The sequence below is a fragment of the Eretmochelys imbricata genome, chromosome 6 (genome assembly GCF_965152235.1).
Source record: "Eretmochelys imbricata isolate rEreImb1 chromosome 6, rEreImb1.hap1, whole genome shotgun sequence".
NCBI classification, from domain to species: Eukaryota; Metazoa; Chordata; order Testudines; family Cheloniidae; genus Eretmochelys; species Eretmochelys imbricata.
Genome location: NC_135577.1, coordinates 101,864,842 through 101,889,867, shown reverse-complemented (window position 1 = coordinate 101,889,867; position 25,026 = coordinate 101,864,842). Strand labels below are relative to the sequence as shown.

At 43.5% G+C, this 25,026-nt stretch overlaps 1 protein-coding gene across 3 annotated transcripts in view; it reads left to right on the top strand.

Annotated features, from left to right (window-relative positions):
* The window catches only part of TTC7B (tetratricopeptide repeat domain 7B), a 309,423-nt gene that overhangs the window by 69,409 nt on the left and 214,988 nt on the right, over positions 1-25,026 (top strand). For all 3 annotated transcript variants that reach the window (XM_077819262.1, XM_077819261.1, XM_077819260.1), the window contains one exon: positions 16,738-16,859. In XM_077819262.1, the coding sequence (XP_077675388.1) occupies positions 16,738-16,859 (122 nt within the window). The remainder of the gene's footprint in view (positions 1-16,737; positions 16,860-25,026) is intronic.

The window sequence follows — 25,026 nt, the reverse complement described above, 5'->3', positions numbered from 1 at the left end:
GGAACATTAAAGTGAATGTTCTCAGTTAAAAATTACTGATATGAGTTAGATGTCGTCAAGTTAGAAGGGCCTGATGAAATACATCCTAGAATATTTAAGGAATTGGCTGAAGAGTTATCTGAGCCATTTGAGATTATTTTTGAGAACTCATGGAGGACGGGAGTGATCCCAGAGGACTGGAAAAGAGCAAAAATAGTACCAATCTATAAAATGGGGAATAACAACAACCCAGGAAGTTGTAGACCAGTCACCTTAACTTTGCTACCCAGAAAGCTAATGGAGCAAATAATCAATCAATATCTAAGGACCTAGGAGATAATAAGATAAGTAACAATCAACCTGGATTCTTCAAGTACAAGTCATGTCAAACCAACCTAATATGCTTCTTTAACAGGGTAACAAGCCTTATGGATGGAGGAAAGCAGTTCATGTGATATAGCTTGACTTCAGTAGGGCTTTTGATACTGTTTCATGTGACCTTCTCATTAACAAACTAGAGAAATATAGTCTAGATGAACCTACTATAAGATGGATGCACAGCTGGTTTGAAAAGCATACTCAGAGCTTTTATTACTGGTTCACAGTCAGGCTGGAAGGACAGATCCCGCAGAGCCTGGGTTCTATTCACTATCTTCATAAATTATTTGGCGAATGGCATAGAGAATACAGTTCCAAAGATTGCAGATGATACCAAGTTTTGGAGGACTCATAGACTTTAAGGTCAGAAGGGATCATTATGATCATCTAGTTTGACCTCCTGCACACCGCAGGCCACAGAATCTCACCCACCCACTCCTGTAATAAACCCCTAACCTATGTCTGAGCTATTGAAGTCCTCAAATCATGGTTTAGAGACTTCAGGATGCAGAGAATCCTCCAGCAAGTGACCCGTGCCCAACGCTGCAGAGGAAGGCTAACCGCCCCCCCCCCCCCCCCGGGGCCTCTGCCAATCTACCCTGGAGGAAAATTCCTTCCTGACCTCAAATATGGCAATCAGCTAAACCCTGAGCGTGTGGGCAAGACTCACCAGCCAGACGTCCAGGAAAGAATACTCTGTAGTAACTCAGATCCCACCCCATCTAACATCCCGTCATAGGCCATTGGGCATCTTTACCGCTAACAGTCAAAGATCAATTAATTCCATCTCCTCCATAAACTTATCAAGCTTAGTCTTGAAGCCAGATATGTCTTTTGCCCCCACTGCTCCCCTTGGAAGGCTGTTCCAGAACTTCACTCCTCTGATGGTTAGAAACCTTCATTTAATTTCAAGTCTAAACTTCCCGATGGCCAGTTTATATCCATTTGTTCTTGTGTCCACGTTGGTACTGAGCTTAAATAATTCCTCTCCCTCCCTGGTATTTATTCCTCTGATATATTTATAGAAAGCAATCATATCTCCCCTCAGCCTTCTTTTGGTTAGGCTAAATAAGCCAAGCTCTTTGAGTCTCCTTTCATAAGACAGGTTTTCCATTCCTCAGATCATCCCAGTAGCCCTTCTCTGTGCCTGTTCCAGTTTGAATTCATCCTCCTTAAACATGGGAGACCAGAACTGCACACAGTATTCCAGATGAGGTCTCATCAGTGCTTTGTATAACGGTACTAACACCTCTTTATCTCTACTGGAAATACCTCGCCTGATGCATCCCAAGACCGCGTTAGCTTTTTTCACGGCCACGTCACATTGGTGGCTCATAGTCATCCTGTGATCAACCAATACTCTGAGGTCCTTCTCCTCCTCTGTTACTTCCAACTGATGAGTCCCCAGCTTATAACAAAAATTCTTGTTGTTAATCCCTAAATGCATGACCTTGCACTTTTGAGTATTAAATTTCATCCTATTACTATTACTCCAGTTTACAAGGTCATCCAGATCTTCCTGTATGATATCCCAGTCCTTCTCTGTATTGTCAATACCTCCCAGCTTTATGTCATCCACAGACTTTATTAGCACACTCCCACTTTTTGTGCTGAGGTCAGTAATAAAAAGATTAAATAAGATTGGTCCCAAAACTGATCCCTGAGGAATTCCACTAGAAACCTCCCTCCAGCGTGACGGTTCACTTTTCAGTAGGACCCGTTGTAGTCTTCCCTTTAACCAATTCCTTATCCATCTTTCAATTTTCATATTGATCCCCATCTTTTCCAATTTAAATAATTCCCCATGTGGAACCGTATCAAATGCCTTACTGAAATCGAGGTAAATTAGATCCATGGCGCTTCCTTTGTCGAAAAAATCTGTTTCCTTCTCAAAGAGGGAGATCAGGTTGGTTTGGCATGATCTACCTTCTGTAAAACCATGTTGTATTTTGTCCCAGTTACCATTGACCTCAATATCCTTAACTGTTTTCTCCTTCAAAATTTTTTCCAAGACCTTGCATACTACAGATGTCAAACTAACAGGCCTGTAGTTACCTGGATCACTTTAATTTCCTTTCTTAAAAATAGGAACTATGTTAGCAATTATCCAGTCATACGGTACAACCCCTGAGTTTACAGATTCATTAAAAATTCTTGCTAATGGGCTTGCAATTTCATGTGCCAGTTCCTTTAATATTCTTGGATGAAGATTATCTGGGCCCCCCGATTTAGTCCCATTAAGTTGTTCGAGTTTGGCTTCTACCTAGGATGTGGTAATATCTACCTCCATAGCCTCATTTCCATTTGTCATCCTGCCATTATCCCTAAGGTCCTCATTAGCCTAATTAAAGAATGAGGAAATAATGGGCCATGCCTAGATTATCCTTAACCTCCACTCCATCCTCAGTGTTCAGTGGTCCCACTTATTCTTTCTTTGTTTTCTTCTTATTTATATGGCTTGTGACAGGGTTGGACCAGATGGCTACAGGAGAGTAATAGAAGGCAGATATATTAGCCCCAGGCTAAGTAGGTCCCTTTTCCCTGGATAAGGTAAAAGGGAAGGTTCCAGAACAATCAGGAACCTTCTGGAGACAGTTAAGACAGGCTGATTAGAACACCTGCAGCCAATCAAGAAGCTGTTAGAATCAATTAAGGCAAGCTAATCAGGGCACCTGGGTTTAAAAAGGAGTTCACTTCAGTTTGTGGTGTGCATGTGAGGAGCTGAGAGTGAGAACGCGGACTGTTGGAGGACTGAGGTGTACAAGCATTATCAGACACTAGGAGGAAGGTCTTATGGTGAGGATAAAGAAGGTGTTGGGAGGAGGCCATGAGGAAGTAGCCCAGGGAGTTATAGCTGTCGCACAGCTGTTCCAGGAGGCACTCTAGACAGCTGCATTCCACAGGGCCCTGGGCTGGAATCCCGAGTAGAGGGCGGGCCTGGGTTTCCCCCAAAGCCTCCCAACTCCTGGTCAGACACAAGAGGAGTCGACCTGGACTGTGGGTTCAGAAAAACGGCCAAGCTGAGGGCTGCTGTGAAGCTCCAAGGCGAGCAAATCTGCAAATAAGTACAAGACCTACCAAGGTAGAGGAGGAACTTTGTCACAACTGGTGTCAGAACTGGGATTTGGTGTACACAGCGTGGCGGAAGAAGGAGGGTGTTTGGGGGAAAAAAAGAAGGGGGAGGAAGGATCTAGTGTTTATTTTTTTTCACCACAATGGAGGAGGTAGTGCAGGCACTGATACAAACTGTGGCTGCCCAGTAGGAGGCTACCCGTGTCCAGGCAGCCGCCCAACAGGAGACAGTGCGGTTGCAACAAGAGACTAATCGCCAGCTGATGGACCAGGCTGCTCAAGACCGGGCTATGTTGCGGGAACTAGTAAACCAGGTAAAGGCCCTTACAGAGCTGAATCCGTGGCCATGATGGGACGCAGATCATGCGGACCAGCAATTGGCTGCAGAAAATGACGTGGGAGGATGATGTAGAGGCATACCTCCTGGCCTGTGAGAGGACAGCCCTGCAGGAGGCTTGGCCCCGAGAACAGTGGTCTGGCATCCTTGCTCCATTCCTGTGTGGGGAGGCCCAGAAGGCCTACTATGATTTGCCTGAAGAGGCTGCGGCAGACTACCCCCAGATGAAAGCAGAGATCCTGGCCAGATCTGGGGTAAAGACTGCAGTGCAGGCCCCGCGATATCATGAGTGGAGGTACCAGGAAAACAAAACCCCGTGGTCCCAATCATATGACCTCATCCATCTTGCACAAAAGTGGTTACGAACGGAGTCCGGACGAGATACTAGAGGTTCTGGTCATCGACCGGTACATGAGAGGACTACCGCCAGACCTTTGCTCCTGGGTAAGCCAGAACGAACCCTCCACCTGTGATGAGGTCGTCACGTTGGTAGAAAGGTGAAGGATGGAGAGGGAGCTGACCCAACCAGTTAAGGAAGAAGCACCCTGGGGTAAACTAGCAGCACCAAGCCCTAGAGCTCGGGTGACTGGGCCACCAGGAGAACCCAGGTAGAAAAAGAGGGGGCCTGAAGGCTCACCAGAAGCCACAAAGAGTTGGAGCACTGAGGGGAAAGAGGATTGTGATGTTAGACTGCCGAAATCAAGAGACCAGGGAAGCCTAGGGCTCCATACAGATGTTACGCCTGCAGGGAGTGGGGACATATAGCTGCACAGTGTCCCAATACCGAGGAGCCTATGTAGTGTAACCTGGGGAACTGGGCAGACCCATGTTCCCTAATGCACCTTGTGGGGGGTCTCACTAACCCCACATATGTACATCAGACCAGTGAAGCTAAATGGGGTAGAGACCACAGCACTGGTTGGTTCGGGGAGTGCTATCACGCTTGTCTCGGGGAAGCTCGTGAAGCGTAGTCAGCTGCTGTGGGCTAAGCATATGGGGATAACATGCATCCATGGGACAGTTGGTTATTACCCCATCATCCCAGTAAAAATCGAGATTCAGGGGAACACTACTGAGGGAGCAGCAGGTGTAGTCCCTAAATTCCCATACCCAGTGCTCATAGGGAGGGACTTCCCAAAGTTTGGAGACTTGCTCCCAGTAGGGGAATTGGAGAAAGAGGGAAGCCCTGAAAGTAGTGAGGCATCCACAGTAGACTGTCAACCCCCAACCTTCTCTGAAATATCCCCAGATTTGTTCTCCACTCCCAGACAGGGTAGAAAGATGAAAAGGGAAAGAAGGGCAGCTAGATCTTGGGAACCCGAATACTGGCGCAAAGCCAGAGGGTCGCTCTTGTAGGTAGGCAGACCCAAGCAGCTGAAAAGGAGGCCACCCAGGAGAAAGAAGCACCCGAGTCTGACCCACACCCTAACGCCTCTGAACCAGTAGAGGCAACAGAGACTGGCCCCCTAGATCTCGGGCAGATTATTCCCGGGAGAGGACATTTTGGATGAGACCAGGCTGAAGACCGAAGGTACGACCTCATTAGGAAAGAGGTGACTGGAGTAGATGGGGTCACCGTGGAAGGGAAAACCCAGGGACCAGGACCCTACTTCATAATGAAGAAGAATCTCTTATACCGAGTTGCACCAGTACAGGGGCAGAAGGTACAGCAGATCCTAGTACCTCAAAAACACCAGAATGCTGTATTAAGTCTGGCCCATAGTCATCTTTTTGGGGAGCATTTTGGGATAGAGAATACCCTAGCATGGGTCCTGTGACAATTCTTCTGGCCCGGAATACATGAAGAAGTGCGGAGGTACTGTGCGTCCTGCCCGGAATGTCAGTTGCACAGTCCACGTCCCCACTTGAGGGCACCTTTAGTACCCCTTCCCATCATAGAGGTCCCCTTCGAGCAAATAGCTATGGACTTAGTGGGACCCCTGGAGAAGACAGCCCGGGGCCACCAATATATACTTCTCGTTTTGGATTATGCTACTTACTACCCAGAAGCCGTCCCCCTGCAAAACACGGCCTCTAAAACAATAGTTAAAGAGTTGGTGGAGATCTTTGCCCGAGTGGGGCTACCAAAGGAGATATTAACAGACCAAGGTACTCCATTTATGTCGAAGCTAATGAAGGACCTCTGTACACTGCTCCATATACATACCCTGAGAATGTCACTCTACCATCCGCAGACCGATGGGCTGGTAGAAAGGTTTAACCGAACCCTCAAGGCAATAATAAGGAAAGTGGTAAGTCGGGACAGGAAGGTTTGGGACACCCTACTACCCTACCTTATGTTTGCCATCCGGGAGGTACCTCAGGCCTCAACTGGGTTTTCCCCCTTTGAATTATTATACGGACACCACCCCTATGGCATACTAGATATTGCAAAAGAAATCTGGGAAGAGGAACCCAATGAGTGGAGAAATATAATTGACCATGTGTTGCAGATGTGAGAACGGATAGCCCGGGTCACCCCTGTTGTACGGGAACATTTGGAAAAGGCGCAGGAGGCCCAGCGAACCCATTACAATCACCAGGCAAAAGTCCAACAGTTCCAACCAGGGGATCGGGTGATAGTGTTGGTACCCACGGCAGAAAGCAAGCTTTTGGCCCAATGGCAGGGGCCCTATGAGGTGGTTGAACCCGTGGGGGAAGTAACCTACAAGGTGCGGCAGGCAGGATGCTGGAAATAAGAACAAATTTATCACATTAACCTCTTAAAGCTTTGGCACCAACAAGAGGCATGTGTAGTGGCCCAAGAGACCCTGATACAGGAAAATAACATGCAGGAGCAGATCAGGATACCCACTGATCCGACACCAAACCAGAAGAAGGTAACTGAGACAATCAACAGAAATCAGGGCGTGTTTTCAACCAAACCAGGCCGGACCAACGAAGCATATCACCACATTATCACAGACCCTGGTGCAAAGGTAACTTTAAGGCCCGATCGGGTCCCAGCAGCAAAAAAGGAGAAGATCAAGGCAGAGGTAAAAAGGATGTTGGAGCTGGGAGTCATCGAAGAGTCCCACAGTCAGGGGTCAAGCCCGATTGTGTTGGTGCCCAAACCCGATGGCACCACTAGGTTTTGTAATGACTTTCGCCGGCTGAATGAGATATCCAAATTCGATGCATACCCCATACCCCGTATCGATGAGTTAGTTGACCTCCTGGACAATGCCCGATTTTTGACCACCCTTGATTTAACAAAGGGATACTGGCAGATTCCCCTTGCCAAAGATGCGAAAGAAAAGACGGCATTCTCTACACTAGAGGGTCTGTTTCAATATACTGTTCTTCCTTTTGGACTGCATAGGGCATCTGCCACCTTCCAGCGTCTTATGGACAAGCTCCTACGGCATACCGGTTATGCAGTAGCATACCTGGATGATGTGTTTATTTACACCCCCTACTGGGAAACCCACTTAGGAAAGGTGGAAGCGGTTCTGGACACGCTAAGACAGGCTGGCCTCACAGCCAACCCAGCCAAGTGTGCTATAGGGCTAGCCGAGGCTAAATATCTTGGCTACATTGTAGAAAGGGGCATGGTCAAGGCCCAACTAAACAAACTAGTGGCTATCCAAAATTGGCCCCGGCCGAATCGGGAAAAAAGCAAGTCCGGGCATTCCTGGGTGTGGTGGGGTACTACCGACGATTTATTCCCCATTTTGCTACCAGAGCGAGTCCCCTGACGGACCTGATAAAAGCCCGGGGTCCAGACATGGTGAAGTGGACAGATGCTGCAGAGAAAGCATTCATGGATCTACGGACAGCCCTCTGCAGTAACCCCGTGCTTATAGCCCCAGACTTCAACAAATAATTCATTTTACAAACAAATGCATCTGAAGTAGGATTGGGTGCTGTCTTATCGCAGATGGTCGGAGACGAAGAACACCCAATCCTGTACCTCAGCAGGAAACTCCTCCCGAGAGAGCAGAAGTGTGCCGTGGTTGAAAAATAGTGCCTAGCTGTGAAATGGGCCATAGAAACACTATGTTATTACCTTCTGGGACAACGGTTTACCCTTGTGACCGACCATGCACCCCTCCAGTGGATGCAGCGAAATAAAGAGAAGAACGCAAGGGTGACCAGATAGTCCCTGTCCCTACAACCTTTCCAATTCACCGTACAACACCGGGCTGGAAGCCACCATGGCAATGCAGATGGCTTGTCACGAGTATACTGCCTGACGTCCCAAGTTGCCCAAACCCATAGTGTTGAGCGGGGGGGAATATGTGACAGGATCGGGCCAGATGGCTACAGGAGAGTAATAGAAGGCAGATATATTAGCCCCAGGCTAAGTAGGTGCCTTTTCCCTGGGTAAGGTAACAGGGAAGGTTCCAGAACAATCAGGAACCTTCTGGAGATAATTAAGACAGGCTGATTAGAACACCTGTAGCCAATCAAGAAGCTGTTAGAATCAATTAAGGCAAGCTAATTAGGTCACCTGGGTTTAAAAAGGAGCTCACTTCAGTTTGTGGTGTGCGTGTGAGGAGCTGGGAGCAAGAGGCACTAGGAGCTGAGAGTGAGAACGCGGACTGTTGGAGGACTGAGGTGTACAAGCATTATCAGACACCAGGAGGAAGGTCTTATGGTGAGGATAAAGAAGGTGTTGGGAGGAGGCCATGGGGGAGTAGCCCAGGGAGTTGTAGCTGTCGCACAGCTGCTCCAGGAGGCACTCTAGACAGCTGCATACCACAGGGCCCTGGGCTGGAACCTGGAGTAGAGAGCGGGCCCGGTTTCCCCCCAGATCCTCCCAACTCCTGATCAGACACAGGAGGAGTCAACCTACACTGTGGTTTCAGACAAACGGCCAAGCTGAGGGCTGCTGTGAAGCTCCAAGGCGAGCAAATCTGCCAATAAGCGCAAGACCCACCAAGGTAGAGGAGGAACTTTGTCACAGGCTATAAAACCTTTTATTATTGGTTTTAATTCTCTTTGCAAAGTCCAATTCTCCATGGCTTTTTGCCTTTCTCACTTTATCCCTACATGTTCTGACCTCAATAATGTAGTTTTCATTTCTGATGTCTTCCATCTTCTACTCCTTGTAGGATTTCTGCTTTTTCTTAATCACCTCTCTGAGATGCTTGCTCATCCAGCTTGGTCTACAACTCCTGCCTATGAATTTTTCCCCCTTTCTTGGGATGCAGGCTTCTGATAGTTTCTGCAACTTTGACTTGAAGTAATCCCAGGCCTCCTCCGCCTTTAGATCCACAAGTTTTTCAGTCCAATCCACTTCCCAAACTAATTTCCTTAATTTTTTAAAGTTAGCCTTTTTGAAATCCAAAACCCTAGTCACAGATCTATTTTTATTTATCCTTCCATTTAGTTTGAACTGAATTAGCTCATGATCGCTCGAACCAAGGTTGTCCCCTACAACCATTTCTTCTATGAGGTCTTCACTACTCTGCAAAACCAAATCTAAAATGGCATCCCCTCTTGTTGGTTCAGCAACTACTTGATGAAGGAATCCATCAACTATCACATCCAGGAAAATCTGAGCCCTATTATTATTACTAGCACTTGTCCTTGTCTATATCTGGGATGTTAAAGTCTCCCATGATCACACAATTCCCATTAGTATTTACTTCATTAAAAACATAAAAGAAGTCTCTATCCATATCCAAATCAGATCCCAGTGGTCTATGGCACACCCCAAGCACTATCCCAGGGGAGACTCTAGTAGCTTTCTTCCCCAGTGTGATGTTTGCCCATACAGACTCTGTCTTATCCATTCCATCATTTCTTATTTCTTTACAGTCTACCTCATCATTGATATACAATGCTACTCCACAACCTTTGCCTTTATTTCTGTCTTTGCTAAACAGCACATACCCTTCAATACCTGTACTCCAGTCATGACTACTATTCCACCATGTTTCTGTTATCCCTATAATATCTGGTTTCACTTCCTGCACCGGTAGCTCTAGTTCCTCCGTTTTGTTACCTGGGCTCCTCGCATTGGTGTACAAACATCTTAATTTTTGCTGTTTGGCTTCTTTCACATTCTTTACCTGATTAGGCACAGGATTAGAATTCAAAATAATCTTGATAACTTGGAGAAATGGTCTGAAATAAACAGGATGAAATTCAATAAGGACAAATACAAAGTATTTCACTTAGAAAGGAATAATCAGTTGCACAAATGGTTGTGTCCATGTTCCTTCCCCCACTCTGATCTCTAGGGTACAGATGTGGGGAGCTGCATGAAAGACCCCCTAAGCTTATTTTTACCAGCTTAGGTTAAAACTTCCCAAGGTACAAACTTTGCCTTGTCCTTGAACCATATGCTGCCACCACCAAGCATTTTAAACAAAGAACAGGGAAAGAGCCCACTTGGAGACGTCTTCCTCCAAAATATCCCGCCAAGCCCTATACCCCCTTTCCTGGTGAGGGCTTGATAAGAATCCTCACCAATTTGTACAGGTGAACACAGACCCAAACCCTTGGAACTTAAGAACAATGAAAAATCAATCAGGTTCTTAAAAGAAGAATTTTATTTAAAGAAAAGTTAAAAGAATCACCTCTGTAAAATCAGGATGGTAAATACCTTACAGGCATTTGCCTACCCTCTAGGCAAAACCTTAAGTTACAAAAAGACACAAAAACAGGAATATACATTCCATCCAGCACAGCTTATTTTACCAGCCATTAAATAAAAGGAAGTCTAACGCATTTCTAGCTAGATTACTTACTAACTTTACAGGAGTTGTAAGGCTTGCATTCTTGATCTGTTCCCGGCAAAAGCATCACACAGATAGACAGACCTTTTATTTCCCCTGCCCCAGATTTGAAAGTATCTTGTCCTCTCATTGGTCATTTTGGGTCAGGTGCCAGCAAGGTTACCTTAGCTTCTTAACCCTTTACAGGTGAAAGGGTTTTGCCTCTGGCCAGGAGGGATTTTATAGCACTGTATACAGAAAGGTGGTTACCCTTCCCTTTATATTTATGACAGCTTGCTAGGAAGGAGTACTGCAGAAGTAGTTCTGGGGGTTATAGTGGATCCCAAACTTAATATGAGTCATCACTGTACTGCTGTGCAAAACAACAACCCCAAACCCTGAATATCATTCTGGGATATATTGGTGGTGGAGCTTAGGCTTTGGCTTCAGCCCTGGGCAGCTGGGCTCTGGTTACATCCCCTCCCTGACCCAGTTGCCTCCCCCCAGGGTGGCGGGGCTTGGGTTTTGGCTTCTCCCCTCATCCCCAGGCCAGTGGGGCTCGGGTTTCAGTCCTCCTTCCCGGGGTCATGAAGTATTTTTTGTTGTCAGAACGGGGTCACAGTGCAATGAAGTTTGAGAAACCCTGGTCTAGATAATACTTAGTCCTGCTTCAGTGTAGGTTTCTGTACTAGATGAGCTATCGAGGTCCCTTCCAGTCCTACATTTTTATGATTTTTCTCCTTAAAGCCAGTTGACCATGGCTTGGCTACGTCAGCACCTTTGGAGACAGCTCCTATCAGTCACTGATAGTACCACCATTGGAGATGAACAGCTTATCCCAAAGAGGAAGGAGACTTTGGAAACAAATACAAATTCCTTTCCTTGCCCTTCAATTTCTAAGGTCTTTGCTGAATATTGAAATGTTTTGTTTGGAGGTATCACACTTTAGATCTAAATGTTGTGGCAACCAATCCTCAATGTGATACCATACCAAAAAAAAGTTGAAAGGTGAAGTTAAGATTGCAGGCCCATGTCACTGTTGTGAGCATGTGAGCCTTTCAAGCTGTTAGAATTAATAACACCCATCATGTTAGAGACCTAGGAAATTCAGTTGATCATAAACTTGCAAGAAACTTAAATATTTAGAAATGTGGAAATTCATAGTTATGGTGCCCAAATTACTCTAACTCTACCCCAGTAATGATCCCACTCTCATCTTCCTTTCTTTGTTCCTTCTATAGCGATGTATAATTATTCTCATACATAGAAAACCCTCTAGTAGGGTTATGCTGGTCATGCCCATCAAATCACAAAAGCAGCTGACTCCTCAAGGTTTCTGATGTTTGAAGCAGTTCCTTGTAAATCAGCCTGGAAGAGTGCCTCAAAACTCTTCTCTGCTTTCCCTGTGCATCTTTGCTTTGAGCTCCTAGGGAAGGCCACAGTCCTTTCCAGCTTTTCTTCTCTGGCTCCATGTCTCTGCTCTTTCAGAAGCTCCAGACCCAGGCCTCAGTGTAGGAAGAGTTCTACATGCTCAATGCTGTTAGCCCTGAAAGCTGGTGACTGTTATCTTCGGTTGGAGGGGCACCATTTTTAGCCCCGAACTGTGGTCAGCACAAACTAGGAAGAGTGTCTCACACCCAGCGTAGATGTGATTTAAATCAAATTGATTTAAATCACTATTCAGGAAGACTTGATTTAATCATGGATTTCTGCATAAAAGTGCATTCTTGTTGGTTGTTATAACCGTGATACATATTCTTCACAACTCAGAGATAGATGTAGGTTTCATTTTTAGAAGGTACACGCTATACATTTTTTAGGTGACGTTGCTTCATCATCTTCAACTCAGCTTCCTCCTGAGAAGGAACACTTCTCATAATGATGTTTCACTTGGGCACCCAGGCCTTGCATTTCTTTGTTGCACTGTTTGCATTTTGCACACATGCCTGTTTTATCCATAGGTAGAGGAACTTCATTAAAATATTCCCAAACTGGGTCTCTTTTATGGCCTGCTGCCATTATAGGTTTTCCCTTCTAGTGAGAGAATGGGATGGTAGATCTCAAGTCAATGAAGGCTACACTCAGAAAGACCTCCAGACTTCTGGAATATGCTGCTCAGTTTCACTTTTGTTTCTGCTGTCTGTCCCTCCCTTCTCACATTTATCTCCCGACTTCTTCTTCTTGTCCAGATCTATTCCGCCCCTAACAATCTTCTATTCATTGAACTTTTTGAAACTTTGCACTTTTAGAGAGAGTTAAGGGATTGACTCTTTGTACACAAATTTGTAGAGGGACAATAGAGTTGAGGTCTGTTGTTTCTCACCTCTTTACTTATTTATTTAAAAACACTGTTGCTGTCAACAAGCATGTTAACATGTGAAGACACAAATCCAGTTTGAGAACTGCAAAACTAAGCATCTCTGATGGTATCTTCTAGACTGAGCACCAAGTCCCATGGGATGGATAGAAAGATTAACCTAAATAATCTATACAGACACCCATGGAACCCATAAGATTGGGTCCCTAATCCATGAACTATTGGAAGTCATTTAGAAAACTTTTCTTAAACATTAGATGACTATATTGTCTCATACTATATAGCTCATCATGGAATAGGGATTATAAATTCTAATTCTAATGTATCTTAATTAAACTATCTTTAGATCTGATTTAAATAAAAAAAATTCAATTTTTTTAATTTAAAAAAATCCTTGATTTTTATCCACCCTGTTCACATCATGACTGAGCAGATTGAAGGCAGTGCCTCCCCTGAGGTTCTCTCTGCTGAGGGAGAGGAGTGACCAGCCCTTCCACAGTCCCTGGAGAGGAGTAATGGAGTGAGCCATGGATAAAGATAGGGCCTGTGGGCATGCAGTAAGCAAAGGAGATCCATCCTGAACCTATGAATTTGCTGGGCCATTGGACCCTACTGCACCAGTCAACCAAAACTTGTGTATTCCTCTCCTGACCCCATCTTATGAGTAGGACCCTACCAAATTCATGGTCCAGTTTGGTCAATTTCACAGTCACAGGATTTTAGAAATTGTAAATTTTAAAATTTAAATCTGAAATTTCATGGTGTTGTAATTGTAGGGGTCCTGACCCAAAAAGGAGTTGTGAAGGGGTCAGAAGGTTATTGTAGGGGGGCTTGCAGTACGGCTACCCTTACTTCTGCGCTGCTGCTGGCCGAGAGCCCAGCTCTGAAGGCAACACTGCTGCTAGCAGCAGTACAGTAGTAAGGATGGCATGGAATGGTATGGCCACCCTTACTTCTGCGCTGCTGCCTTCAGAGCTGGGCCCTTGGTCAGCAGCTGCCACTCTCAGGCCACCCAGCTCTGAAAGCAGCAGTGCAGAAGTAAGGGTGGCATTCAAAGCTGGCGACCGGCCAACAGCTGCCGCTTTCCAGCCAACCAGCTCTGAAGGCAGCGTAGAAGTGAGGATGGCAATACCACGATCCCCCTAAAATAACCTTGCAAACCCCCCTCCCCAACAACTCTCTTTTGGGTCAGGACCTCCAATTTGACAAATGCCCATCTCCCCCATGAAATTTGTATAGTATAGTGTAAAAGCACACAAAAGACCAGATTTCATGGGGGGACACCAGATTTCACGGTTCATGACGTTTTTTTCATGGCAGTAAATTTGGTAGGACCCTACTTATGAGATCTGAAGTGTGGCTACCTGGCAACTTCCACATACTTTTACCAGACACTACAAAGCACATGTGGCATCCTTATCAGATGCTGTCTTTAGTCTCTGGCTCTCACAGTATGTGGGTCTCCAAGTCTTCACTGCTTTTCCTCCCCTTTTTTTGGTTGGACTGCTTGCGATTTCCCAACAGTCCTGTTTCCAATCTAGATTAATTTCTGTGAATGACAACAGATCATTGAAACATTCCATCTTTTCATAATAGGAACTCATCTCATCTAGATTCTTCCCCATGTTTGCACATATGTTTATAGTGTTTTATGGTTTAAGATTGTAAACAGGAGTTGTGATGGACTTGCCAAGATGGTATAGGGGGAGCAGCAGGAGGTTCCAAGTACTTCAATCAGTCAGCTACCTCTGTGGTTCTATGGGTGCGATTAACCAAATAGTTCTGTTTATAGCCTAGATGAATTCCTTTTGTAAGAAGACATATTTACAGTAAGTTTTTAAATGGCCTATTTTTAAATTAGTTTTTTTCTAACAGCTTTAGTCAGTCCATAGACCCTATCTTAAATACTTGTACAGTTAAACTGTGCATCACAGAGTATTGGTGTATAATTGATTTCATATTGGCACGTACATAAAGCCAGTGCAACCAGTGGACATAATGGTACTGTCATTGAAGTTAATAGTAGGTTTGCCAGTGGCTTCAGTGAGAGCAGGATTGGGTCCAGTATTTGCATTGTGAAGGATGATGAGATTTCTCTTCATCTGACTTTTTTCCTTGCCTGGATCCTGCAAACTGTTCCTGCTGACGAACAATTTTCTTCCTTTTTGTAATGTACCAGATCTCATAGATGGCAGGTACATTAGAAAACATGTCCTTTGCCCTGAACTTCCTAGTGGAGAGCACTCCCTAAAAATTATTAAATATGAACATGGGGGAAGAGATAAGTTACCAGTCACATTCACAGTGCACTCTGAGTTAGAATCACAGCTCAAAAAAATTATAATTTTAGACAATTTCTACTGTTTTACAGTGTCTAGTGTTTAGACTTTAGCATTCCTAATGAATTTATGATTGGATTAGACATAGGAATTAAGTTTTTGTAGAAAGTTAGTATTCTCTCAGATACAATAACTCTACTTATCAGCATTATAGAAGGTCTAAAGTGGATGGAAAACTATAGTAAATAGGGTTCATTGTGTTGGAGAAGATAGCGTATTTTCATTGAGATTCTACTAACATTTAAATGTTCATCCAATTTCATTATGATACGTGACATGGTAACCAGAGGACCAGTTAGTCAAACGAGTGTTCTTTTGTGGATGTCTATAAAGAACTGTTCTGTTTTAAGAAAAGTCAATTCAGGATGCCAGAAAGATTGTCTACTTGAATGACAAAAATTTCATGAAAACTGCATTGCAGGAAGACAATAGTTACTCCACAAACCTACTTCTAAAAATATTTTAATCTTGGTATAAGAGAAGGAAAAAGGAAACAAACATTGTTAGCAATTGGGAAAGAGGGGGTATATTTTGCCTATGATATTTTTAAAGCAAGCGCGCATATGGAATTGTTTGTGTTCATTTTCACATAATGGGTTGATTGAAATAACTTCCTCTAGAACAGTGGTTCTCAGACTTGTTCCGCCGCTTGTGCAGGGAAAGCCCCTGGCGGGCCGGCGGGTTTGTTTACCTGCCGCATTCGCAGGTTCAGCTGATCGCGGCTCCCAGTGGCCATGGTTCGCTGCTCCAGGCCAATGGGAGCTGCTGGAAGTGGCGCAGGCCGAGGGACGTACTGGCCGCCACTTCCAGCAGCTCCCATTGGCCTGGAGCAACGAACTTTCGGACGCGGCAGGTAAAGAAACCGGCCAGCCCACCAGGGGCTTTCCCTGCACAAGCGGTGGAACAAGTTTGGGAACCACTGCTCTAGAATGTCTTTCATTACTGGTTTTTCATGACTGATACAATATAGACTGTATCAATGAAAATCGAAGCCATACCGCAGTTTCAAAGAAGCTTTGGCTAAAAGGGCAATGTCAGCACAAATATGAAGGGACTCAAGTTCTGTATTTCGCTCTTTCTGAACCACCTGGGGACACTAATTTTGAGTATCTCACTAATCTCCATGTATTTTTACATTAGTTTGTATTTCTGTGTACTCGACTCACCTATTTTATCTGAGCTTGGTAGTGCCTATGTATTCATTTTTGTAATTGGAACTAAGCCATTTATGTGTAGGGGCTGATGCAAAGAGGAACTGAGCACTGCCATCTACTATTACGGAAACATGTTGTAACTATATATTTTGTAAGCTATACGTTATTTTGCTTTGAATACTTTTTTCATATATTGCATCCTAAAATGCATTACAAATTTAAATAATACAATTGCAGTGAGAATAATAGAAGAAGGAAGAATGAATTAAAAGTCACAATGAAGGAAGGTATTGAGAGGAGATTTGAAAAGATGGAAAATCAGTGAGACAGATTTAGAAATGTTTTCCCATACAGCAGGAGAATGGGGTGAAGAAGACTCCCTCAACAACATTGTCGAGTGCCAGGTTCTTTGTTCTACCCCACATGCTCTCAAGTAACAAGAACGTTTCATCTGTATTTCATCTAAGTTTATTTCACTTGTGTGTTTTCTTAGGTAATAATTACCAATATACAAAACAGAAGCCCTAAACCGGGGTCTGCAGTACATGAACAGGAACTGGGATTTTTCCTAGAAACAGGACTCCAAAGAGCACATGTCTTGTATTTCAAAAATGGGTAAGAATTTAATTTAGTTGGTTTTTTTTGTTCTGGATTATAATGTCAAAAAAGTTAGAAAATGAAGCTGACAAGCATATAATCTTTACTTTTTATTACTGTAGTAGAAATATTTTTGTTGAAGATATTAATTTTCCTATCCAGATAGTATTTATTTTAACTTGCATTTAATTTTTTCCTCAAAATATATGTACAGAATAAAATGAAATAGGGAATATTAAATATTTTCTTACATTTCTTTATTAACTGTAAGAACTTAAAATATCAAACCTATAAATATCTGTGAAATGTCTGTCTTTTGTGTTGAAACTTTAATAATGAAATAAAGAAATAGAAAACAAAACATTTGATTTTTATAATTTTGTTCCAAATCTCTTCAGTTATCACTTATTTTAACATTATGCTGCAGGATAAATATGCATGAAGATCAACAGTATGTATATGTATAATCTCCATTGTGCCTACTCTGTAGAACCTTTTAGACTGTTCATGAGAGATCATTTATAATTTTGTGAAGTAAAAATTCTAAATATAGGTGTACAAATTAATATCAAACATTACGGAAAATGAACAAAGCAATTCATTTTTTTAAGCTCTTGAAAACTTGGAATGCTAGGTTTAAAGTACACTTCTGGTATTTGTTGTTGAATCCGTAGTCATTTTAGACTACGTAGACTGGTTTGCTGGTTTTTGTTTTTTCTGAGAAAATACCATGTGAAATCCTACCCCCTAAATGTCAAAACTCCCACTGACTTCAGTAAGCCCAGAATATCACTTTGTTTGATTAATACCTTTCAAATCAAAATAAATAACTAAAATGGGTGGAGTCAGGCAGTGTCTGTAAAGGTGTGAGATTTTGATGTAATTTGAATAATGAGGGTTGATGAAGATTTTCAAATTTATTATTTTGCCACATGTCTCTGGATCCCATCTGTTTTTCTGCTGTATCTTTTTTTTAACTTGGACTGACCAGAACTGAATACTGAATTGTTAACTTTTTAAATAGTGAGCAGTGTTTTACTTTGTGCCCTTTTAATATTTCACTCCAAAATTACTTGATCGTATATTTTATTTTGCCCTGGCCTTAATATCAAGTTTATAGGAATTCAGTCTAAGACCTTTTCACTAGAAAGGTTTCAATAAACTTGTTAAAACTATACTTATAAATCATTGTTTTCATGTAAGGGTTATATGAACATAGATGATAGGCAGTTAGGAAAGTTGGATGAATGTGCTTGTTTATCTTACAACAAGGCTTTGTTACAGATAAGACTATAGATCACAACAGGTCTCAAACTGAGGTGTGGTAGGGAGTCTGCAAAATTTGAGTGTTGCTTTCCTTGTAGTATTTGTTTTGTCTTTGCGTGTAGGCTTGGGCAGGAGTATGCTGATGATGTAGTGTAATGGGGGCCTTTGCCTTCTGCTTCTTCATGAAGCAGAGGTAATTATGAAATTCTATGAAATCTTTAAATGTCGGTTGTGTCACTAGACTCTAATCTGGCATTGCTTGTGAGTTAGTTCCAATTAACATATTATCAGAATTACCTGATGAAGCATATTCACTTAAAAACCTGAATAAATACATATGCATAATATTTTTTCAGATTTCACTCCAGATCCAGTAAGTAGTAGTAATCATGTAGCTCTGAAAAATATGTTGCATAAACAGAGAAGCTTGATGCAGTCCTCTGCTATGAAGTGTTTCTTCCTGCATATCTTGGAAACTCAAGGTCAGGTTTTCTAATGTGCTGAGCATCAGGCTGTCACTTGTTTTTATATTTATTTATGTATGTGTCAGTCACAAATAGTTGGCAAATATAAAAAGACTTTTACAGCTATTGAAGGAGCTGGACCCTGTCCTCTGATACCTAGTGTGCACTGCTGCTTCCTTAAGCAGAACACCCTTATTTAAATTAGACCGATTGATCCAATTAACTGTCCCTTTGCTCAGAAGCTGTACCCAGATTTTCTTTTAAAGAGAAAAGTATACATTCTTATCCAGAAACCAGTGAAGATCTTATAGGCATGCATTTTCTTGTAAGAAAAAAGATAAAAGCATTGAAACCTTACAAGTCTAAACGCTAAGTGTTAGTATTTAGAAAATACATGGAAAAACCATTTTCTACCAGAAATTTATGAAACCATATTTCATGAATTATTTTACAATCTTTATTAAGATAGAAATTCCAAATTAATGTTTTCTTCTCAAAAGGTGTAGAAGAATTGAGTTAGGATGAGCAGACTATATTGACCAATGTAATCCTAGGATGCACCAAGCGAGGTAATTCCACTACAGATAGAGAAGTGTGACTACCATCATAAAAGGAACTGGTGAGACCATATCCAGAATGGTGTGTGCAGATGTTTAAGAAAGATGAATTCAAAAAGTGGAACAGGTACAGAGAAGGACTACTAGGATGATCAGAGGAATGGAAAATATGTCTTAGGAGATGAGACTTAAGGAGCTCTCCCCATACTCTAGCTTAGACCTTGCCAGAGCTGAGTGGAGTGTAACAATTATCTCCTCTGTCTGATACACAACATTCCTGTTAATACACCCCAGAATATTTGCCTTTTTTGTAGCTTCATCACATTGTTGGCTCATATTCAATTTGTGGTCCACTATAACCCCCAGATCCTTTTCTGCAATACAACTGGGCGGGCAGTTATTTCCCATTCTGTATTTGTGCGTTCGATTTTTCCTTCCTAATTGTAGCAGTTTGCATTTGTCTTTATTTTATTATATCTTATTGATTTCAGATCAATTATTGAATTTATCTAGGTCATTTTGAATTCTAATCCTGTCCTCCAGAGTACTTGGTACTCTTCCCAGAGTGGTTTCCTCCTCAGATTTTGAAAGCTTACTCTCTACTCCTTTATCCAAGTCAATGATGAAAATGTGGAATAGTACCAAACCCAGGACAGACCTCTGCAGGATCCCACTAGATACCTTATCCCAGTTTGAAAGCAAACCATTAATAACTACTCCTGAGTAGGGTCTTTCAGTCAGTTGTCCACCTACCTTATAGTCATTTCATCTAGACCAGTGATACACAGACCTCAGTGGTTCAGAAACCAAATTAGCGATCAACATTACCCAAAAGAGCCATAGTAATGTGAATTCATTTACAATCAGACTGTTTAATTATGAATACATAGTACTAAAGGGAAATATATATATTATTCTCACAGCAAAATGACTGACCAAGTATTATGATTTTATCAACTACAATTGGGTTAATAACTAATTGATTGATTAGTAACTTAGATTGGTTAATAACTAAATCATGCGGAGTTTTAATATCATGTGCTGCAAAGAGTGGCAGGAGACAGATTATAGAGTCACTTGTGGCTCGCGAGCCTCAGTCTAAGTATCACTGATCTACACCATATTTCTCTAGTTTACTTATGAGAAAGTTGTATGAAATTTTTAAAAGCCTTACTAAAATTAAGATATATCATGTCTGCAACTTTCCCCCATCCAGTTGGCCAGTAACCCTGTCAAAGAAGGAAATGAAATTAGTTAGGCATGATTTGTTCTTGACAAATCCATATTTCTTCTTCGAGAGATGTCCCTGTGGGTGTTCCAATCCAGGTGATGGTGCGTCCCTATGCCTTTGCTCAGAGAGTTTTGCAGCAGTGCCCATATGGGTCATGCACATGTGGTACCTGCCTTGCATGCCGTTGGCTCTTTATCTAGCTTGCACACGACCTGGACTCCTCAGTTCCTTCTCAACTGTCTCCAGCCTGAGATGGAGCTCAGCAGTCCTGTTGCAAGGCTTCGTTCCTACTAGATAAGTTAGGATAGTTTAGATACATTATGTTTGAGTTATTAGAGTTACGTCCTCTACCTGGAGGAGGACGGGGAGGGAGGAAAGGTTTTATTTCTTCATCCCCTAGTATAGTTAGTATTAGGTTAGGAAAATGCCTGGTTTCACCAGGATTTAAAAGATGCACAACATGCAGAGAGGCATGTTGGACACGCTCAATGTGTTTGTTATGTAGGGGAAGCTCACATTCCTCAGAAATGTGTCCATCATAACAAACTGAAAGCTAGGGCATGCAAGCATAGAGACCTGAGACTGAAATTCATCTTGATGGAGAAGTCATTAAGACCAGCCTCTGACCCGGGCAGGAGCCCTCTTCCCAGTATAAGTCACCGGTCTTTTCATTGCCAAGGTCCTTGAAGACCAAAAAGTCCACAAAAAAATGACGGTCCTCTTTGCCTCAGAGAGAGAGAGAGAGAGCAGAGCAACACAAAATGGTCGCCAACCAAATTGCTCTCATTGGTGCTGGCTGCACCACGGCTCAGCACCTCTGAGACTCCGGGCACCTCCTGCACCATCTGCATGGTGGACGCCACTGCCGGAACCCAGCGTTCTGATGCCATGTCTAAGGACTCTAAGTTGTCCGTCTCCACCACGGCACCGTTGATAGCACTAAAGGAGATGGCACCAACAACCGCTCCTATTTCTGTGCTGCAGCCCAATGCTACTAGTGCAATGGTGCCTATACAAACTGCAACGGCTTAGCACATCACACTCCTGATGTAGTCGGCACCTCACTCTTCAGCACCGAAGCTCTCGGCGCCATGCCGCTTTATGCACCAGAGTATCTGTTGGTTTCCCCGACTCCAGAGTCCCCTTTCTTGGGCACTGATGTGTCACCGGGGCCAGTGGATCCACAGCAACAGTTATCTCCGATAGCATCACAGTTCTTGAGTGATGATGATGAGGAGGTTGAAGGGGCATTCTCCCCTCACCATTCCTCCCTTATCAGGATGCCTATGGCTACTGGACCACTACGATCACAGTCCACATATGCACACGACATGCCACCATGGTACGGTCACCCAATGATAGGACTTCCCTGGTCACTGGCCATACTGGAATCCCTGGGGGCTTATAGAAAGCACTGCAGCAGGTGCCTCAGCCCACGTAGGGAAGACACCAGATCCCCACCTCCACCCTCAGAGACCGAAGTGACCAAGACAAGGGATGAATCCATAGCAGAGCAGGAAGAGGACACTGCTCCTGACACATCACCAACAAATAACAATTCATCCTGCTCACTAGATGAGCATATTAGGCCTCTACCCACAACCACCACAGATGACTTTACCCACTTTCAAGATTTATTCAGAAGAGTGGCCAATGAGCTCAAAATTGCCCTGGAGGAAGTGTCAGAAACTCAACGTGAGCCAGTGGATATCTTACAGACATCTTCCTCCTCAAAGATAGCATTGCCAATCAGTGGGGCTATCATGGAACCTGCCAAACTCCAGTCACCATATCTCTAAAGGGCGGACAGAAAATATTACTCTGCTGGGTCGAGCTGTATTATCATCACTTATTCTACCAACTCCGAAGCCCCTATCATCTTGGGAGGGCACTACTCTGTGTAGTCAAGGTGGCCCATTTCAAACAGTTGACAAGAAGGTATGAGTATCAGCAGGCAGATATTAGTTTTTGTAGTGACCCATCCACTCCCAGTCTTTATTCAGGCCTAATTTGATGGGATCCAGTTTGATGGGGTCCAATTTGATGGGGTCCAGGTGTCCAATTAATTAATTTTGAAACTGGACACCATCAAATTAGGCCACCTTGATTACATTGGCCTCATTAGCACTACAAAAATTATTTTTTTTCCTCCCTTGGTATTCACCTCTTCTTGTCAACTGTTGAGAATAGCCTACTTCCACCTTAATTGAATTGGCTCGTTAGCACTGACCCCCCACTTGGTAAGGCAACTCCCATCTTTTCATGTGCTGTATATTTATACCCGCCTCTGTATTTTCCACTCCATGCATCTGATGAAGTGGGTTTTAGCCCACGAAAGCTTATTCCCAAATAAATTTGTCTCTAAGGTGCCACAAGGACTCCTTGTTGTTTTTGCACAAGGTGAGTAACCATCACTTACTATTACTTATAACCAGGGATCCTAGAAATCTGTTAGACACAGAAAAACATGGAATTTGTGTTTTTACAGAGAATATTTAGATTGTACATTCTGTGAAAAAATAAAAACATTTTACTATTAACTAAATTTTACGGAAAGTCACTTATTCAGTGTGCACAACCTCCCACTCTTGTGATTGATTTATTAATGCATTTTAAATTTACAATGGAACCCCATTTATCTGATCTAATTAGGTCTGGGGCCACATTGGAGAATCAGAAATTTGGATAAGCAGGAGAATTGGCAAAGAGCTTTCTATCTGGAGCCCCCGGCTGCTGTCAGCCCCAGGCAGCTGGTGGTTGGTTAATACAGAGAGCCGGATAATGGCGGGTTGGATAGACAGGGTTCTACTATATCAGTAAAACATTGTGTTCAGCTGATACCTATATATACTATGGCTAGGGATACTAAAGTTCAGTATTTCAACTGCAGAAAAATGCGGATTTTTTTTTTATCATAGAATTTTGGGATTTTATTATGGAAAACTAGGATCCCTGTTTATAATCCTGTTATTTTTTAGGTGCTTACAAATTGCATACTTAATAATCTGTTCCAGTTATCTTTCTGTATATCAAAGTTAGGATGACTGGCCTGTAATTCCCCAGATCTTCTTTGGTCCTCTTTTTAAAGATAGGTACTATGCTTGCCGTTCTGCAGTTCTTTGGGACCTCACCTGTCTTCCATGAGTTTTCGAAGATGATCACTAATAGTTCTGAGATTGCTTCAGCTAGTTCCTTAAATACTCTGGGTGAATTTCCTTAGGCCCTGCCAACTTGAATACATCTAATTTACTTAAATATTCTTTATCATATACTTCCCCTATTTTGGTTTGTGTTCCTTCCCCCTTGGTGTTAATATTAATTGTGTTAAGCATCTGGTCACAATTAACCTTTTTAGTGAAAAATGAAGCAAAATAAGTATTAAATGACTCAGACTTCTTGGTGTCTTTGTTAGCTCTCCTTGCTTGCTAAGTAGTTGACCCTCTCTTTCTCTTGCCCCTAATGTAATGTATATTTTAGCAACCTTTGGTGTTAAAAACTATGAAAGGGTTAGTGTAGACCAGGCACTGGTGTTTTTGTCACCAAGTCAGCTAGACCAGTGGTTTTTAAAGTAAGGCACTGGGTTGTGGTGGCTGTGGTAAGCACTGCGGACTGGGCCATTAAAAGCCCTATCGGTGGTGATGCCTAGGCTAGTTCCTACATGTTCTGACACCGTGCTGCGCCCCAGAAGCAGCCAGCAGCAGGTCCAGCTTCTAGGCGGGGATGGGGCCACAGGGCTCCACTCGCCACCCGAGCACTGGCTCTGCACTCCCATTGGCTGGAAACTGGCCAATGGGAGCAGAGGGGAGGTGGAGCCACTTGTCCACCTCCGCCTAGGGTCCAGACCTGCTGCTGGCCACTTCTAGGGCATAGCATGGTCCGTGGTGCCAGGACAGGCAGGAAGCCTGCCTTAGCATCCCCGCTGTGCCACTGACCGGGAGCCTCCTGAGGTAAGTACGCTCCCCAACCTCGTGCCCCAATCCCCTTCCCCAGCCCTGAGCCCCTGCAAACCCAGAGCCCCATCCTGCACCCCCGAGCCCTGCACCTGACCCCAGCCCAGCACCCCCTCCCACACCCTGAACCCTCATTCCTGGCCCCACCCGTCACCCCTGCACCCAACCCTCTGCCCCTCCCACACCCCAAACTCCTCATCCCCAGCTCCGTTGTGTCGTGGACATCAAGAATTTTCTTCAACTGGGTCGCCAGAAAAAAACTTTGAAAGCCACTGAGCTAGACCATCTCTGAGCAAGATTAGACAATATGTTGATAAAATCACGTGAACCTGTGTTCTGTAGTAAAACTGGTGGAGTTGTATGAGTGCTATATCTGTGGAAGCATCTGAAAATGCTTGTTGTAGATGCAGCCCCCGAGTTTTTGTTTTTTTTTGAGTTTGTGCCCTTTTCATGGGTCCACAGGATCAGCACTATGCCCCAGCTTTTAAATAGTCCCTTGGAGATACATCTTTAATGTGCCAGACCCCTGAAGAGTCCCACTCTTCTTTAAGGGGAGGCCTCAACGTCTCGGACACTGAGCCTCTGGGCTCCAACACTCCTGCTTCTTGCTGTGAGCACTACCTGACAAGTGAAGCTGGCACAGATTCCTGTTCAGAGACTTTCACTCTTATCAGTGACCAATGCACCTCAGCAAGTATTTGCTGTGACACTAGGCAG